The sequence below is a fragment of the Triplophysa dalaica genome, chromosome 25 (assembly GCF_015846415.1).
Source record: "Triplophysa dalaica isolate WHDGS20190420 chromosome 25, ASM1584641v1, whole genome shotgun sequence".
Lineage (NCBI taxonomy): Eukaryota > Metazoa > Chordata > Actinopteri > Cypriniformes > Nemacheilidae > Triplophysa > Triplophysa dalaica.
In genome coordinates this window covers 12,326,283-12,345,114 of record NC_079566.1, presented here as the reverse complement: position 1 = coordinate 12,345,114, position 18,832 = coordinate 12,326,283, and the positions used below count along the sequence as shown (strand labels likewise).

At 37.9% G+C, this 18,832-nt stretch overlaps 3 protein-coding genes across 5 annotated transcripts in view; 1 reads left to right on the top strand and 2 right to left on the bottom strand.

Moving 5' to 3' along the window:
• Positions 1-256: 256 nt before the first annotated feature.
• sdha (succinate dehydrogenase complex, subunit A, flavoprotein (Fp)) lies at positions 257-7,321 on the bottom strand. The gene is made up of 15 exons (XM_056742146.1): positions 7,239-7,321; positions 6,416-6,499; positions 6,128-6,289; positions 5,705-5,848; positions 5,424-5,588; positions 5,161-5,309; positions 4,731-4,855; positions 4,276-4,444; positions 2,939-3,134; positions 2,477-2,648; positions 2,266-2,384; positions 1,727-1,838; positions 1,482-1,612; positions 989-1,102; positions 257-873 (listed from the first exon to the last, which is right to left on the bottom strand). Exons 1-15 carry the CDS (start codon positions 7,296-7,298, stop codon positions 787-789), a joined length of 1,989 nt encoding a protein of 662 aa, XP_056598124.1. The 5' UTR covers positions 7,299-7,321; the 3' UTR covers positions 257-786.
• A 55-nt stretch (positions 7,322-7,376) lies between these two features.
• ccdc127b (coiled-coil domain containing 127b) lies at positions 7,377-9,250 on the top strand. The gene is made up of 3 exons (XM_056741609.1): positions 7,377-7,646; positions 7,917-8,092; positions 8,358-9,250. The coding sequence occupies exons 2-3, from the start codon at positions 7,975-7,977 to the stop codon at positions 9,032-9,034; spliced, it is 795 nt and encodes a 264-aa protein (XP_056597587.1). The 5' UTR covers positions 7,377-7,646; positions 7,917-7,974; the 3' UTR covers positions 9,035-9,250.
• Positions 9,251-11,765: 2,515 nt separating this feature from the next.
• oxr1b (oxidation resistance 1b) overlaps positions 11,766-18,832 on the bottom strand; it is a 35,543-nt gene continuing 28,476 nt past the window's right edge. For 2 of the 3 annotated variants that reach the window (XM_056741402.1, XM_056741403.1), the window contains 5 exons: positions 15,096-15,215; positions 14,586-14,738; positions 13,772-13,867; positions 13,382-13,455; positions 11,766-13,304 (listed from right to left, as the gene is read on the bottom strand). In XM_056741402.1, the coding sequence (XP_056597380.1) occupies positions 13,169-13,304; positions 13,382-13,455; positions 13,772-13,867; positions 14,586-14,738; positions 15,096-15,215 (579 nt within the window). In that variant the 3' untranslated portion in view covers positions 11,766-13,168. Of the gene's footprint in view, positions 13,305-13,381; positions 13,456-13,771; positions 13,868-14,585; positions 14,739-15,095; positions 18,532-18,832 lie in introns of those variants that run through there. The other variant, XM_056741404.1, reaches the window with a different exon arrangement.

Genomic DNA, 18,832 nt, shown 5'->3' with positions numbered 1-18,832 from the left:
GGTTACCAACTTATGTGTATGTGTGTTTGTCAGAATAAAGGTTTTTGAATAAAAAAAGCATGGTTTAATTTAGATTCTCACTTAATAATCTGTAACATTACAAGGATCTATACACATACAAACGTGACAAGAATATGTTACTTATCTTACTCTACAAATTAGCTTTTCAAGTTAAGTAATATTGTAATGGTGTATTTTGCCTGTTCTGTACAGTTCATGTGTCAAAGAGATTAAGTTCACACAACATCAGACACAATCGATTTTCATCACCCTCATCATCTTTATTGGGTTTAAATAGAACCTACAAAACAGAACATGCAAGATGTACAGAAACGTTACATACAAGTGAAAATATGAGAGTATATTAAAGAATGAATGGCCCACCTGGTCCAATGTAAAACCACGCAATGCATTGGCATCACACACTGTTTAACTGAGTTGTTGTTCACTTTTTATCTATTTTCCTAAGCTGCAAAGTGCTTCCTGACAGTATTATGACATTCATTTAATATTTAAATATTAAATATTTGACGACTTACCAGCATTTTAAAGCAACTGCAATGGATGCGTTTCAGAGAATATGCACAAATTTTGCACAGCGGTTACAGTTCACTTAAGTTGCAGAACAGTCAAATATGACAAGTATAGCAATTGTTTATGCTCTTTGATACTGAAGTGTCATTTTTGTAGCAAGTGCAAACATCAAAAGCAAGATATTAATTATTTAAGATATTTCTCCATTATTTCATTGATTATGAACAAGCAGAGAGTCTGGGTGGGATGTGTTTAATAGGATCGGATCGCAGGGGGAATGGCAGCACACTCTTCTGCGTCCAGAGAGTTGTCAATCACAGGTCTGTATTTCAGAGTAACCTGAAACATGTTTAGTCATGTTAGCTCAAAAAATATTTGTTTCCTACATGAAGTCTTACAAGACAGATTTAGGGTAAACAAAGGAATGCTTTAAGGATGGTGATGATGTTGTTACCTTTCCTGTTTTGGGATCTACATAGGAGAGTGTGTGTTTCCTCCAGTGTTGATCAAAAGGCTTCTTCACCTGCCCTTGCAGTGGTTTGGAAAAATCATACTCGTCCATACGGTCCTATGAGGAAAAACAAGACAGAGTCTTTACAGACATAAACGGACTACCAGATGTTTACTGTAATTTCAGTGTGGTTCTCTCACAAAGCTACCCTGTACATGCCAAACAAATACGGAATACTTTTATTGTCATAATACACAAAATCAATAAAAACGAGCTGTGACAATTCTTTGGAATTTCTACTTTTGGGGTAAAAACGATGTACGTTCACGTTTGACAGAATTTAGAAATTTGGTTGGACTACTCCCTAACACCACTTTCTTAGCTGCCATATTCTTATAAAATCCTTGTAGTTCCAATATTCCTAATCGTTCTTCTGTAAATTTACAAATGAATATCAGAAAATCACTGGCAATTCTGCAGTGTTCAAAAAATGTACCTTGAAGTCCTCTCGGGCGTGAGCACCTCTGCTCTCTTTACGGGCCTCAGCGGAGACGATTGTCTGCACTCCGTTCAACATCAAATTCTGCAGCTCTAGAGTTTCCACCAAATCAGTGTTCCACACAATACCTGAGCAGACCAAAAAGAATTGAGTTTTTACAGAATGGTAAAATTGTTATTCATATTACCTACAGATTGATTCCTTAAGAGCTTTATTTATTTTAGGTCCAATAAGAGTCAAACCTCTGTCAAATGTTTTGATATCATCCATTGTTTTGTAGATTTCATCCATCTTGACACAACCCTCCTTCAGGACATCTCCAGTACGGAACACAGCCGCGTGATTTTGCATGGTCTGAGCCCAACAGAACAACAGAAACCCATGATTTAATACATGCGATTAAACAGCATTTTATAACAGGGGTGACCATTAAGTTCAATGGGTCATATGGCATGAATACGTGTTCTTCTGAATCTTTGGTGTGTACTAGACATGTAAAACTGGAAATATTAAAGTGTTGGAACCAAAGATACTTTCTATCTTAAAGCGAATTCTCACCTAGACCTGCCTGGAACACCTCGTCTAACCACACCCCCACAAATCTAAGTCAGATCGTGGTATGATTTGACTAAGTCCGCCCAAATATATACGCATGTAAGAAGGGCGTATTTGTCAGTACAATTGCTTTGGAAACTGATGTTCACAGCCGCGTGATTATTAGATACATTTGATCAGATTTTTGGTATTGTTAAGTTCCCCAGCCCAGGAAGTGCCCATGTACCTTCTGCATGTTCAGCCTGATCTCTGATGTCCTGGCACTGCCGTTTGCGAAGCGGATCTTGTCCATATTGGAGACAGACGCCTCTCCTGCATTGGGTTTCAGAGGGGAAAGCTTTTCTCCTGCAAAAACAGGATCATATCATTAACATCAGCACCACACCTTTTAAAAACTTTGCTTGTTAAATTAGAATATTTGGAGATGATGTAGCTACCTGGAGTTTCTGTCTCAGCGATGGTCAGGGCACAAGCACGTCCAAACACGACCAGATCCAGCAGAGAGTTTGCGCCCAGGCGGTTGGCACCATGCACTGACGCACAGCCGGCCTCACCGCAGGCATACAGGCCTGGCACCACCTTATCCGCTCCATTCTCATAGGTGATGACCTGAGAGGATTAGAGAAAACAGTAGGATGATCTCACAACCTGTAAGCTGTTTGCGAATTTCATTTAAACAAGACAACATTTTTCTCTTTAGAATACCATGTATCTACAAATCCTGCACAAAATGATCCTAAATGTTTATTAAGAAAATATAAAGTTTTTTTAATTCATGTTGTTGAGGTTTAAAATGAACTTTTAACATTTTAAGATAGTGTAGTAAATTGTAATTGACAACATAGGCAAAACTGAAAAGTCAAGTCAAGTTCATGACAGTTTTAAGGTGGTCTGAATACCTGTCCCTTATAGTTGGTAGGGATGCCTCCCATGTTGTAGTGGACGGTGGGTAATACGGGGATGGGCTCTTTTGTAACGTCCACCCCGGCGAAGATCATGGCGGTTTCAGAGATGCCTGGCAGGCGGGCAGCCAGGTCCTGCGGCGGTAGGTGATGGAGCTGAAGGTACACGTGGTCTTTATCTGGGCCAACACCTCTGGTGGAATCACATTTTTATGAAGTTAGTTTCCGAAAGTGTAAAAATAAATCCTGGACAATATAGGTTTTTCAATCATTGATTCTTGATTTATGACCGATAAATCAGGTTACATTCTTGTGTTTGTATGTCCAATTTAAAAGTCAATGGGCCTCATTCATAAAACGCGAGCAGAATTCTTTTTTTGTGTAAATCGTTCGCCAAGTCGTTTAGATGTAAATTTTCAGATTCATGAAAATATGTGTATTATACATTTCTTTCGTACCAACAACGTTAGTTGGTTCAAAAGAAAAGTATACTTGCTACATACCACGTCTAAATAGTGCTGTTCTGTATTCTTTTAGACAAACTGATGACACTGCATTTTGATGGACTATGTATCATAATGATATTCCATGAGTTCTTTTGCACTGTCTTTTATCATTTCTTACTTTTTACTTTGGGTAAATGCAGAGCTCGTCACTGTCCTTTTTTACACAGCCATCCTATCACAGTGGAGAAGAGGCAGGACTAACACTACATTAACCAACCATCTTACACGACAATGGAGAAGATAATATTCTTGGTTACTAAATTTACAAATTAAGTAATATTCTTTAAAATAAGATACTAGTAACAGGCTAACTGTTGTGACTTTTTATTTCACACCAACCATCGCATCTCTAGAATAATGCGCCTCCAAAGCGTTCTTAGGGGCCACAACCAGCTGGTGGTTTTCAGAAGAGCACCAGGTATTATTATTTAAGCTATCTAAAAAGGCTTTGGTGGACACAGTTTAAGTGATGAATTTATTGGTAAGCATATAGTCTATTGGTCACTTATGCATTTATGGAATATAATGTAGTCAAACCAGAGAATGAAGTCCAGAGGATTCCAGCATTCCTAAATATTTCATAGGCTTGGATTATGCTAATAACGAATGAGCGCGCATGTGTGCTCTGTTTACTAGTTATTGGAATTCCTTAACATACACAACAAATTTTACTATCAAATCAGTTTTCGGGAAGGTCTGTTTTACGTGCAAATTACTCGGAATTTACACATATACTTCCAAATGCTTCATGAACGAGGCCCAATGTTTTAAAAGTCATGTTTTGGATGCATTACAGAAAGATTAATATTAAAACAATGCACATCGCACCTTCCTTCTCTGATCTCAATGGTCATGGATCGTGAGACCACGTCTCTGGAAGCCAAGTCTTTGGCATTGGGCGCATAGCGCTCCATGAATCTTTCACCTTCACTGTTAAGTAAGATTCCACCCTCTCCACGGCACCCCTCTGTGATCAGACACCCGGCACCATAGATACCTACAGGAATGACATCATAGGTCACTTGACACTCAGTCTTAGCAGTTGGCTGAGAGCATCAGTGGGAGGCTGATATTTAGATCAGAGATTATATCAACAATACTCATGCCCGACTGAAGATGTGCATATATACGCACAATCTTCCCATCCGCATGTATACACACAAAAAAACTGCAATATATAACTGTTAAAAAAAACTGATCAGCACTGCTTATATAATGTATGAAACAGTCATATTGAGAAAGTATGTTTTATAAATCACTTCCACAAAAAGGTAAATGCTAACCTGTGGGGTGGAACTGAACAAATTCAAGATCCTGGCAGGGAAGACCAGCACGTGTCACCATGGCATTCCCGTCTCCTGTGCTAGTGTGTGCCGAAGTACAGCTGAAAAATGTGCGGCCATAACCACTGCAGAGACAATTAAAAAACAAATAAACAAAAAAGCACATGTATTAATAACCTTTCGGTTTTAATAAGAAGTTACTGAAAATATTTGTGTACGTTTTAAAAACATTTGCAATAATAATTTAATTATTATTTATTCATAATAAATTTAAATGGCATTTTATTCAAACCACTTAACAGACATAACCAAACAAACTCCTAAATATGCATAAAAACAATAGTCACTTGAAGAAAAAGCTACAGTTATTAGTTTCCTGCTTTTTATTTTCCCACAAATCTTCTAAATGCTTAAAAACATAATTTCTCACCCTGTGGCAATGACTGTGTTCTTGGATCTGAAACGATGTATGGATCCATCCTCCATGCACAGAGCAATGACTCCCTTGCACTCTCCATCCTCCATCAGCAGATCCAGAGCAAAATACTCAACAAAGTAGCTAGTGTCATACCTTAAAGACTGCAAAACAACGAGAAACCGTTTAGCAGATGTTTCCGGTTCAAGGAACCCACAACTGAATGTTAAAGCTTTTCATTAGCACCAGACAAAATGTACATCTGGAATGTCCCTCACCCGTCCATAGAGCGTGTGAAGAAGAGAATGACCCGTCCTGTCTGCCACACAGCAGCATCGGTGAGCCTGTCCGCCTTTACCAAACTTCAAACTTTGACCTCCGAAGGCTCGCTGATAGATCTTCCCATCTTCGGTGCGGCTGAACGGCATGCCGAAGTTCTCCAGCTGTAAAGACCAGCATTATAACAATTGAGAGAATTGAAACAACACAAAGGATGATCCAATTGTCTAACAATGACTGCACAATAACAATGAGAGTAACAATGAGAGTGCCACCTCACCTCCACCACTGCAGCAGGGGCTTGTTCTGTCATATAGTGAATAGCATCCTGATCTCCCAGCCAATCAGATCCCTTCACTGTGTCATAAAAGTGCCAGCGCCAGTCGTCCTCCTCCATGTTGCCCAGTGCAGCATTAATCCCACCCTGTAATTATTATATAGGCCTGTTTACTTGTCTAAGAATTCAGTTTTTACACTCATAGAATAATAGCACATATTATAAAAGAATATTAGTTATGCATTAGTGAGATCACTACAGTCTCAAAGGTTGAGCGCCTTTGTGAACTTTAGACTTTATATTCTAAAGCAAAGCACAAGTCAACTTCATTTCAGTTTCCTCAAAAAATAAAAATACCATAAAACTGTTAAGTGTGCTATTTGATTTATACCAGAGATGCAAAATGTTTAGAGAAAATATCCAAACCTGTGCAGCCACTGTGTGTGATCGGGTTGGGAAAAGTTTGGTGACACAGGCCGTGTTAAAGCCGGCCTCCGACAGACCGAACGCCGCACGCAGCCCCGCGCCACCGGCTCCAACAACCACAGCGTCAAACTCATGATCTACTACTGGATACTGAGTGGAGATCTGAAGGACAAAAAACACAGAGATCACACAACTGGTTTTGTTTTGCTCTTGCGACACCACATTTTACAACATGCGTAATAGTTTGCAGAGTAATACAAAGAGTAAAACAAAGACTAAAACACTTACACCATCTGAAACTTTGGCATCTCCCTTTTTGCCATAGATGGAGAAATGCAGTTTGCGGTTGCTTGACTGACATACTGCTGGAAGCTGGGAAAGCGAGAAAATTCACACGTGACATTGATTTTAAAATACAGTTGCGTAAGGCAGCATAGATTGGATGATCATCTTTTCAATACGTTTTTTTACAAAGTCTGTAGAATCCATATGAAGGAATGTATAATAAACGACAAACTGATGAACTCATTGGCATGAACACAGCTTTATGTATAGTTATGCAAACATGTCAACAATCATCTTCAAACTTGACTAACGTTAGGTCACTTCTGTCTGAAACCAGAACACCAAATCAATTTTAGGCAGCCTGCTATAATTCTCTTAAAAATAGCCGTACTTAGACTTTTGTCGATCAAGTAAAACCAAAATAATGACATTTGCTGTCCGCATCACTTGGCTAATGCTAACGCTGCCTGATTGACCTTCAGTGAATCCACTGTTTACAAGCTACCTCACATTTTTTCAAATAAAACTCACAATAAAAGACACCACCCAAGCACCAATGTAAAATATCAAGATCAAGAATCATTATTCAACGTTTGATTCACGAATAAAAACAGAAATACACAACAAGGAAACTCATACGTAACCAGAGCCAATGCGTCTACATAACAGCCAACGCGACTATGTAACAAGTTACTTAACACTGCAGATGGCGGTTACAAAACCAACACATTTTAGTATCATCCAAGAAAAACGACGATCAATATTCAGCATGCACTTGCAAAACGACATTAATCAGTAAGTATGCAAAAGACATAATGTGTCTTACAGCGTTCAACGATACAATTTTTCTTCCGAGGACACGGGAGGCAGCGCACACAACAGCCATGTTGCTGAGTTCTGCCCAGTACGCACGCGCAAGTTAAAACTGACGTACTGGCAGGGGACGCAAGCAGGTCTTCAGTGAGGAGCATACCAATGTGTATCCAGGACGGGGGGATTTCTTAAGAAATGTTATAAAATAAAACATTAGAAGCACACAGGTGCTCTTTAAAGAATGTATAGTTAATTGCTTTGTTCTTTGTGCGTGTATAATATAGCTCTACTATATGAAATAGGTATTTATTGTGTCTGAGAACATGGACGCAGATGCCTCTTTACCTATAATGGAAAGTTTGTTCGAGGTCGCAATGTAATGTGCTATAAGGACAAGTGTTTTTATTACGTACAGTACAAGGTAATGATGAACAATATTTTTGCATTGACATAACAAGTATCGTTTGACTATACATGGGATGGGAAATGTGCGATTTAAAGGCAAATTTAACGAGATGTGCTGAAACTAGCGTACATGTCGCGCAAATAGGAAGTGTCATTTCAACTATGTGTACAAATATCCATAGGATACGATCAAACTTTAAAACGTATCAGTTTCTTTACAGTGGCTTGATGCAAACAATGATGCACGTTTATTTTGTCCAGTCTGAATGACATTTGCTTGTTCTAGGTGTCCCATCCTATTGTTTGGAGGTTTGTTACAAAAGCATTAACCAACTGCAGTCCACATGAACAACTTGAATAACCCTGACGACTGGAATATAAGACCCGAGCAACAGGGTGATGGCGGAAGCAGCAAGTGGAATTATGCCCTTCTGGTGCCCATGCTGGGACTCGCTGCCTTTAGTAAGTATACAACAGAGGTCATAAATGGGCGGCTCACCCGAAAAAGGCATTTCAGTTGTCAGTTATTGAACCTTTCAGTGACTTTTTCATCCAACAAGAGAACTCATTCTAAATAATGTTAACTATTTAATGGTGACTGAGGCTGTCAGCCGTTTTCTGTCAACATTCACCTAAGAGTCTCATTACATACAGGTTTTGTAACAACATGAGCGATGGAAATTCTCATTTTAGGGTGATACTGTTTGTTTTTCATGGCTGTTTTTAGGGTGGATCTGGTCAAAAGAGTCTCAAAAGGAAATTGAAGAGGCCAAGGTCATGTACGAAAAGAACATGGACACCATCCAGAAGGATCTGGAGCTGAAATACCGACAGACTCTCTCTGAAAACCGCAGAGAAACGGCTCAAATGGAGCTCGATCTAGAGAAAGAACTTCAACGGGCGCATGGTTACCGTCAAGCTCTGGCCTCCCAAAGTCAACATCTCGAGGAAGAACGGCGAAGCATCAGGTTGGAACGTGAAAGGCTAGAAAACGAGAAATCTCTCTCTGGAGGTCCGGGTGGGGCGCTTTTTCACGAGGCATTGGAGAAAGAGAAAGATCGAGAGAGGAGGGCGTCGGTGGCTTTGAAGGAAGTGGAGTACAGGCTGGTGGAGAGGCAGAGGGCCTTTTGCAGTATCTTGGTGCCCCGTGCGAGGAGGGTTGAGTTAGAGAAAGAACTGCTCGTTCGTACGGCCAAAGAGCCTCTTCTTGCTCATCTGGAGGTGGAGGATGGTCTCAGGGACATTTTTAAGAATGATCGCAGTTGTGCCGAGCCTCTCAACACAGATGAGCGCAGGAACGGGAGTCTCATGTGGCTGTACCTCAGATACTGGCAGATGCAGGCCACCCTACAAAAACACCAGAGAGCAGAAGCTGCTGTACTTGGCTTGCAAACTAAAAAATAGCAGACGTCAACAGAGATTAATATAAATGAAACAAATTGCACTTGATCTATACTAATGTCTTATTGAGTGCATACTTATTTGGTGTTGTTGTATTCAGTTTTTAATATACAGTTTTGACAAGGAAAGTTTTTGGTGATTTTTTTCACATTTTAGGTGTCAAATCAGAATCAGTCAAAGAAGACTTACAATTTCAAAATTTCAATGGAGTTGGGTTTCAAAAAACCATGATAGGAGCAAGCCATGCTTGCTGAGGCTGAACTCTGGTCCACATTTTAATATAAAGTACCTTTTTATATTTGTATGAATTGTTTGCTTTTAACAACAATTAGCCTCTATTTTTCCAGCCAATTATATAGACTTTTTATCTATGCCTTATCCTCACAATGATTTTTTTTACTTTTAACATTATCTGAAAAAGTTAATTCTAAGAAGTTAATTGAGAAGAATCAAGATATATCAAAAGTAATACAAAACCATTGTGGTCATTCACAATGTCTGCAGTTTTTCGTATAACAGAGGAGAAAAAGTAAATCTCCAGCAACTCACATTTTATAGTAAGGGACAGATCAGAAATAGATGAAAGAATTTACTGGATGGTATCCACTAGATGGAGGTCTACCATAAACCAAACCTGCTTTATCTATAATTCTTTTAGGCTTGTGTACATTACATGAATCGATTAATGACATCAATTAAATGCTGTCATCTTCTCCATCTACATAAAAGAAGATGAGCTATAAATTTCTCTTTAAAGTATTTTTATGAAAAAACCTACCAAACGTCATCATTATAGACTTTATTATGATTAATATATTGATACTTTTCTGAGAGATGAGACCAAGATTTGTCATTGAAAATATTTTATTGCTTGCAAAGCAGGGAAATCTTATTTCCAGAATGTCAAAATTTCTGACAAATCATCAAAGCAATGTCTATTCTCATAAACTAGTGAAAGAATGATCTATGCCACAATAATTTATAAACTTTATTTTTTTTGGCTTTATAGCTATAGGCTATCAGAAGGATATTGAGAGAAAGTTATGCAGAGGGAACATGAGCTGGGACTGGAGTTGCACACAGTCCACTGGACCACTGGCTCTGACAGTCCCTGTACGTTTTATTCATTTGATATGCCATAATTTGAATTCAATTAAGTAATGAGCAATCTGGTTCATGTTTACAATAAAAGTGGGATTTTCCTTTATTTAAAAAGATTTCCATTTGCAGATCCACTTTAGCCAGTTGAGAATAGTGTATATTCAAAAAGCATAAAAATCACAGCATTATTTGTGATCACACAAATATTCACAAATATCAAAATATTGTAACTCAAAATTTACTTTGCAGTTCTGTTCTTTAAAACTGGAATTCTAGTTGATATAGAGTTTTTTCTATATTATGTGGCCCTTAAAGAACACATACACATTCAATTGAATTAAAAACATCACAACCAAGCTTTTAAAGTGCAAAAAAACTAGACAAGCTAGTCCGTGTCAGCAGGGTTGGGATTCTGCTTTGAAAAAATATAGGCTCTGCAGAACCAGTCGGACCAGATGCGAGTAATTAAGGTGAATGTCAAAAACAACATACAGTACAGGATGATGTACATATCATTATATTTTACTAGTCTATGCTCTTTAATGTTCAGGGAGAAGGTAAGATAATCTTATAGTCTACATGAATGGTTAGAGGGGTACTTGTGCAACAGTGGCAGCTCTCAAAAAACTTTGCATTAAGAATACGTTTGATTATTTTGTTCATATACATAGGAATAATCGCAGTGGGAATAATAATTGGAACTGGAATTGACACATGAGGGTGGATCTGGAAGTGGAAATGGCCTCTGCTGGTTTCACTAACTTGCTCTGGGCTTGGTGTCTGTCATAAGTGTCTATTTTAATTATTTGTACATGTAGTTTGCACCCAAAATGTATTGATCTTTAAAATTAAGGGGTCAGTATTAAATCAAGCAATAAGCTACAATAAAAATTACTATGCCATTGACATACTTTTTTCAAATGTAGCAATTTTTACAAAAAGGCTTTGCTATATTGGGAACAGGCCATGTCACATGAAACACTATGAAACAAATCACTGGTTAGTGTATAAGAGACAAGATTCATTTGCAATGAACAACATTTATTCAAACAAACTAGGTAAGTATTATAGGTGAATGTATGATCATCACTCACAACAGTATCATATGCACTGGAGCCCCAGAACGTGATGACATCATTATGGCGGCCTGTGTAATACACTCCTTACTGGCAGAAGTTTTTGACTGACATGACATGTAATTTGAGAGGAAAGAGACAGAAATAATACAAACCCCCAGCTTGGTGAATACTGTGCCCTCAAAGCGAGTAACAATCTTTGAGAATGAGATAAAGACATATCATCCGAGGCCTGTTGTGGTGGATTTTCTTATGCAAACTCCGCATGAACTGTTTATCGGTTTAAAATATTGGAAGGTTTCTAAATAAAGCAAACTTGCCATCAACCACTGAAAACGCCTCCGTATGTAGCCACCAGAGGGAGACGAAGGGTAGGGAAAACCTTGTCCTTTATTTACCCTCATACTTCAGACCTGTATACAGCAGTTTATTTTCTGGCAAATCACTGTACGAAACAGAACTTTAAATGTGTTATTGGCTTTTTTTAACTATTGTACACAGTTGTAAATGATTAATGTCAATCATATAAATTTACTCACATAGAAAATGAGACAGAATGTCACTACTAGATAGACTTTATTGTGATTAATACATGGATACATAATCATCCGTGAGGGTTTATTGATCTATATTCGACATAACCATCAAATACTGTCCGGGAAGACCAGGAAGGGGCAGGAGGGCCCTGAGGATCATCTCAGTGCTTCGACTTTAAGATCTGATGAGATGCAGACAGCATCATACCTTTATAACAAGAAACCTGTCACAACAGTTTGGTCAAATATATTTGGACCTGTTATTGCTGGCATCTCTCTGCGTAAACTTCCATGTTGATTACTGCTCATAAAAGGGCATTCATTACACTTCAACTCCATAAACCTGTATTTTGAAAATTTGGGTGTCAAGTGCCCCGAGTTTGTAAATATTTCTGTAAGTGGTCTTCTCCTCATGACAGCACTCATCCATAAGCCCTGGAGATTGTCACCAGTCTCTCATCACCCTCATCAGCTTCCTCGCAAACCCCCAGGTCACCTTATATACAGTTCCTAGGTTACTGGCAACATAAAGAGCCGGTCAACTGCTGAAACCCCTCCGTCACCAGCGAAGTGCTTCAAGTTCACATTGGATTAGTGTTTACATCTTGTGCATATAGAAATATTTATTGGAACAAATTTACAAGGAAAATGTACAATTCAGATTATACTTATAAGGATAGTGGTGCAAACCATATCACTGTCACACATAACAGCGATATGTCAGATAGTTATGTACACAGTACACTAATAGAGAGATATAAATATATAATTGCTATATGTATTTATATATGCGTTTATATATACTTCCCCCCCCAATTCCAGTGAAATCAGTCCGTTCCTTCTCATTGACCTGTACATGTGTCTCCTGCCTTAACTATACGCTATGACGAAAGAAAATAAATTATAGGAGGTTATTGAGATAAGGGCACCACACAGGTTGCATGTCACTTCACATTTTTACAGCAACACGGTATTGAATATTACAAGAAGTAGTGACACGTGATTATACAGAGCCTGTGTGAGACATCTCAATAACAGTGCATGTGAGGTTAGATATCATGTGCTCGATATAGACGCAGTGCTACAGGTGAGTAGCATTGTATTTCAGGTCTCGAAACCTCAAATTGGATGAGCTACATTTTCTTTGTACAAACATTCAGGAACATCCATCGCCACCCTTCCTTATCCTGAAGACTGGAGGACCTCAGGCAGCAAATGGGTTTTAAAGCGGTTCATGACCTCAATCCGTCTGGATGTAGGTCAAACGAACATTCTATTGAGACAGCAGGATCACACACAGCAAAATTCACCACCCACCTCAGCAATTCCAGAAATAAAGGGCACTGTACATTCGATTTCTGGGCTTCTTTGCGGATATTGCTTTCTATTGTCATTTATTTGAACAGTCTATGATGCAGGGTGTGTTATTCAAAAGCCCAGATCTCAATGTCCTGAACATAGAAGTCTTCTGTTTTAGAGAGCATTGGATTTCCAAAGGTCTTACATGAGTGAGTTCTGCCATGATAGAGGTCTCCATCCAACCACAAACCAAACTCACCCCTGTATAGAAAAGAGAGCAAATGTAGGCATCTTTGATTTACAAACACAGATTATGGCAATGTATCATCCATACATACCCTCCACCACCAAAGGCTAAGGAGTCTGGATCTCCTTTCATGAAGAATAAGTTGTCACCGGTCCATTTGAAAACCTAGAAATGTGCAATGTCTTTATTCCTATAAACCGGTCCATTTCTTCATAAATTGTAGAAAACGTAATTTGGTTTAAAAGAATGACACCACTAGTAAACATGCTTCATTTCATTTTAAGTACATTTCTTCCAATTTAATCCAAAACTTTTCTTAGATGTACATTATATCGGCCACACACACTTCTCATTCGATTTTGTCATCTGCTTTGACTACTATTCATTGTACGACAAACATAAATAAAACTGTAAATATTTAATGTAAACTTTCATATACCGGTCCATCAAAGCCCTTTACGTATAGCTAATCAATCCTCACCTTAAAGTCTGGGCAGAAGGTAAAGAGGAAGGTCTCTCCGGTGCCATAGAAGCCATCACTGACTTTAAATGGTTGGGAAGCAAGTGCTCCAAACAGCTGCAAAAACAACAGACGACTTTTATGAACCAGAACATTTGATACATAAATGAATAAATTATGCAAATATGGAGACAACAAAAAACTAATTTGTATAGAAAAATGGCCATTTCTATCTCAAATGTGACCCTGGACCACAAAACCAGTCATAAGGGTCAGTATTTTTAAATTCAGATTGATACGGAGTCTGAAAGCTGAATCATCTTTCCAGTTGTGGTGTACGGTTTGTTAGAATAGGACAATCTTTGGATATAACTATTTGAAAATATGGAATCTGAGGGTGCAAAAAAGAAATATAAATATTGAGAAAATCGCTTTTGAAGTTTTTAATCAGAAGCGCTGTACCAGGGTGTTGCCAATAAGAAACAGGTTTGTTTTAACGCTCTCTATTGGCTTAACGCTGAAATAACGTTGTGGAAAGTAAATGAACCCGATAGCTGAAATTCTAAGCTTTACATAGATACCAAACTTGAGTGGGTAATTCTCAAGGAGCAGGCAGCAGCGAGTGATGTATCCACTCACAAAAATGAAGTCTTGATATATTGACGGTAGGAAATAACAAAATATCGTCATGGAACATGATCTTTACTTAATATACTAATGATGACATACAATGTATTGTTGGCTATTCCTAACCGCTACTTATGACTGGATTTGTGGTCCAGGGGTCACAAATTGATCTCTCTTTCAAAGAATGCAAAAAAGAACCTGAACATACCTGCCCATCACTGTCTTTGATGATCATGAGAACTGGAGAGTCCTGACCCTGCATGGTCCGATACAAGCTCTTGATACTCATGCCGTGATTGGATGTGCTGAATGCTAAAGACCAGTGATAGCCGATTGTCCTGGGGGGCAGGTGCTTGGCCAGCTGAGGTTTGGGGGGTTAAAGGTCAGAGATGAGTAACGAACCCCACAAATGACTAAAGTTGAATCATAACAGCAGCACAACCTTGAATTAAAGACACTTTTGGGTAGGACTTGGAAATACACGTGTAATGAAAAATAATGGCTTTGGCGGGCAAATAAAAATGCCAGAAGTAGGTTGGAAAAGAAAATGTCACAGGAGACCCCTGAGAACTTCTTAAGGTGAAGGGTAGCTCATCATTCAATAGAGAAGTTGAATAGATTGTCAAGTCTGGGCATTGGAGAGTTGAATATAAATGAGGTGTACAGACAGATATGGGCAGACACGAGTCCCAGATAGATTAGCCATAAGCATTCTTGCCTTTTCAATCTGCTCCGGTTGCAGTAGGACACTGGGCTCATTCAGATGGGGTCTGAATGTTTCTGGTTCTGGGTCACTTTTTACCATAAGTTTAGAGTTTACCTCCTCCTTGGTTGTGATCTTAATAAAAAAAGGAAAGTACACATGAGCACAGTTGTGTTATTTGTTGATTCCAAAATTTGACGATCATCATCTTGTATTGAGAGTATGTATTATAATAGAACTCATATTGATCATGTTTTTTTTTTTTTAATAAAAATGTGGAATAGGAAATTTGACAAATATAAAACACTATCCAATTACACAACCAAACCATTACATTAACAATACTGTAAAACCAGTGCTCTCGATATAAGAGAATGTTCCCGAATTTTGATGGTATTGTGCCCACCACTGGGGTCAACAAAAGCAATTCAGCTCAAAGGAGAAAATCTACATGGACTACGAGCAGGACATGAGGAGTGATGTTCTCTGATGCACACATTACAAGTCAAAAGCATCTTCGTTTCAATTTGGTAATGTATGCTTCTACATCAGTATTTACCCAAACTGATATAGAAAAGGGAAGAATGGATGAAGCATGGTTTGATTGAAAGAAATGTTCCAAGGGAAGAATTATTCCTGAGGTTAAGGAATGACCAGCATTAACTGCATCTCAGCAGGAGAATAAGAGTTAAATTTGAAGGAAAAAAGGGAAGTTCGGCTACAGCGGTGCAAACGAAGGCAAATATCCAAGGACCAAGACATTAAACCAAGGGTTATATAGTTATCGATTCAAACATTTCTGTTAATTGAAAACAAATATAATACAGTAAAAACTATGTAAGAAAAGATTTGATTTTTTTATTGTATACTGAATGGAAAGAAATGCTGCCTTAGCGATAAACTGAAATAAACCGAAGCACTAAAATGATTAACTGGAAATAAAAAAGCTAAACCTTAAATGGCAGTATAATTTTTTTATAATAAAATGACAAATGATACACTAAATTAAGAGCAAAAGTATATTTAAAAACTAATTTAGAATATTAATAAAACTCTAACTAGTATTAGAATAAAATAGAAGTATGAATATTGTTTGCTTGATCTTTACATATTTGTGTCAAGATACACAATCTTGAATGCTTGCAGGGTTAGTGTGACCACATCATCACACTTTAAGGAATAAAGTTTTCCTTTAAAGTCAACATGAAACAGCTATCACAAACTATTTTTGATCAATATCCTCTTCTGCTTTGAAGTATTAGATACCACACCATGAATATGGGCGAGGACGGAACGCAAGATCTTGCAAGAACTATTTTCTAGATTTAAGAAAATTAATCAAAACAATATAGTAAATCAATATAGAAAAACGTTCAGAAGTACAGTATTGTAAATATATAAAAAATGTGTTGTCGGCTTTCATGTTGACTTTGAGTGTGATCAATGCTGTCTGAAGAGTAAATCATAACAAACACTGCAGTCAAATGCAACTTTATTGAATTTTTGATCAACGGCACAATGCAACTCATAACTGTGATAATTCATTTGCATCAATAATCACTTCTATCCCATCATCTTTAAACCATTTAAAACTGAAATGCCACTAAACCATCCTGTGAGGTTTGAGTGTGCATCGTGGCATGAGGCACCTGAAGGCGTTTGCAGAGCGAGCGGAGGTCCTCACTGTTTAGTGCATCTATCCGTCGATAGTACTCAGTAACAGGACACTACCTAATGCACAGACAGAAGAATTGTGAGGCGACCAAACAGATAACAGCTAAAACAAGAGGGGAAGGTCGAAGATCCAAAGCGATGCTGAGGAGATGGAGTAAGTTGTGTGCTTCCTATTCCTCTTCTGCTTATACACTTGGTGACGAAGGGTCATGTTAGTGTTTTCACAAAGCAAATTTCTTTACAAGAACTAATAAGCACATACATAGATAAACTTCAGATCCACCTGACCCATGTATGCTGCATCAGGACCAGGCATTCAGTTTAGATCTCACACAGCAAATAAGATTGAATCTAACAGGATTCACTTTACGAGATCAAAAACACATGTAAACATCAACAACCTGCCAGAGGCTAGATGAGATACGTCACATCTCAAAGCAACAGAAAACAAAGTTTCAAAAGATAAAATCTGTTCTTACGTTGATGTGTTTGACTCTGTAATGACACCTAAAAGATTCACAATTACGATACAATTTTAAGTACAAATGTTCACAAGAAGCGCGTTTTATATTCAGTGTGTGGTTATTTTTGGACGCCATTTGTTTTATTCATTTTTGCGTAAAACCGCGTCTCGCCCTTTACGTCGCATCTTGCATGCGTCGTTGCCCTTTGCGTCGCGTCTCGCCGTTTTTCCAGTTCACGTAAATTCTTGAAATGTCAAAGTTTGAACTTTTAAAAACGGGTATCAAGACCCGCGATTTCGTATCCATTCGGCTGCTGTGCGTCTTCTTAACGTGTTTAACAATAACAACAAACTTAAAAGTTAAAGTCATATCATTACCGGCCACCGTAGAGTGCACTGTCAACGCACACACGCAAACATCAGAATAACAGGGCAAGTTTTCATTACCAATCCAAAGCTGTATTTGGGCGTCAGCTGAAATCCCTCCTTAATTCTTCTGGAGAAAAACATGACTTCTGCGGAGACTTCTGAAGCGGGACATGCGCGTTTATATCCGATACCGACACGCTTTGAAGTGAACTGCAGGCTTTGCGCTGTTTATATCCCACACTGACCAATAGAAGAGCGTGAACTCATGTGACCCTTCCCTCTGACCGGCCCAAACAAGAGGAGGTTCAGGGTTTGAAAGATACATTGTAAAAACTAAAGAAGCTATATGGAAGACTTTAGAAATAAACATTCATATTTATAAAACATTAAACTAATATTTTAAGAACAGTCATAATTAAAAATGCAGAAAAGTATTGTAGAAATTGTAAACATTTGCACAAGAAAGAACAAAAAAGTATTTTTATGTATAAAAATGATAATAAATCATTTTATTGGCTCAAACTAATCAAGTTTGCTCTAAAAGCAAATCAATAGAATTATATAAAGTACACGTTTTATATATTTTATTATGAATATATATCACACACAGAAGTCAAATAGTATAGCTAACATATGCTAGTCTTTGTGGTTTTAAGAGCGGTGATGACATGCTGATATGAAGTGATTACTGAACACCATAAGAACCACATTAAAATGAAAGATGACATTACACACCTGATCAACAAACCGTATGGACGATAAATATAAGTCACTGAGCAAATAAGACATTACATGGACATTAACAACTCATGCATTTATACTCAAATGTTAGTACGTTCATAAACATGGTTCATCGGTAATAGAGGAGCTCTGAGGACAGAACTCTGAAAGAAGGACACACAAACACACAAGAACACAGACTCCAGCGCTGCAGTGAATAACAGACTCATGTGGGGAGAACAGACACAACATCATGAATACAATGTGTGTACAACATTGATAACAAACATCAGCACAATTATCCAAACATAACAGTAGAAAATCAACTTGATCTATTATGTAATCCATAAAACATGCAAATATATTTAAGAATGACTTAAGTGTACTGCACTATTTGCGCCCACAGTATATTAAATTACCAAATATATTAATAATATACAGTACATATTTGAAGAGTTTGGCTCAAAAAAAATCATGTATTTTATTTTGTTATCTTGTTTTTATTGTGTTAGTTAGCTGTATATTT

Coding starts and splice junctions, on each gene's coding strand:
- ccdc127b (XM_056741609.1), top strand. CDS start 7,975: ATGAACAACTTGAATAACCCTGACGACTGGAATATAAGACCCGAGCAA. Junction 8,093..8,357: donor GCTGGGACTCGCTGCCTTTA/GTAAGTATACAA, acceptor GGCTGTTTTTAG/GGTGGATCTGGTCAAAAGAG.
- sdha (XM_056742146.1), bottom strand. CDS start 7,298: ATGGCTGTTGTGTGCGCTGCCTCCCGTGTCCTCGGAAGAAAAATTGTA. Junction 4,445..4,730: donor TGTTCAGTTCCACCCCACAG/GTTAGCATTTAC, acceptor TCATTCCTGTAG/GTATCTATGGTGCCGGGTGT. Junction 1,103..1,481: donor ACGCCCGAGAGGACTTCAAG/GTACATTTTTTG, acceptor TTTTCCTCATAG/GACCGTATGGACGAGTATGA.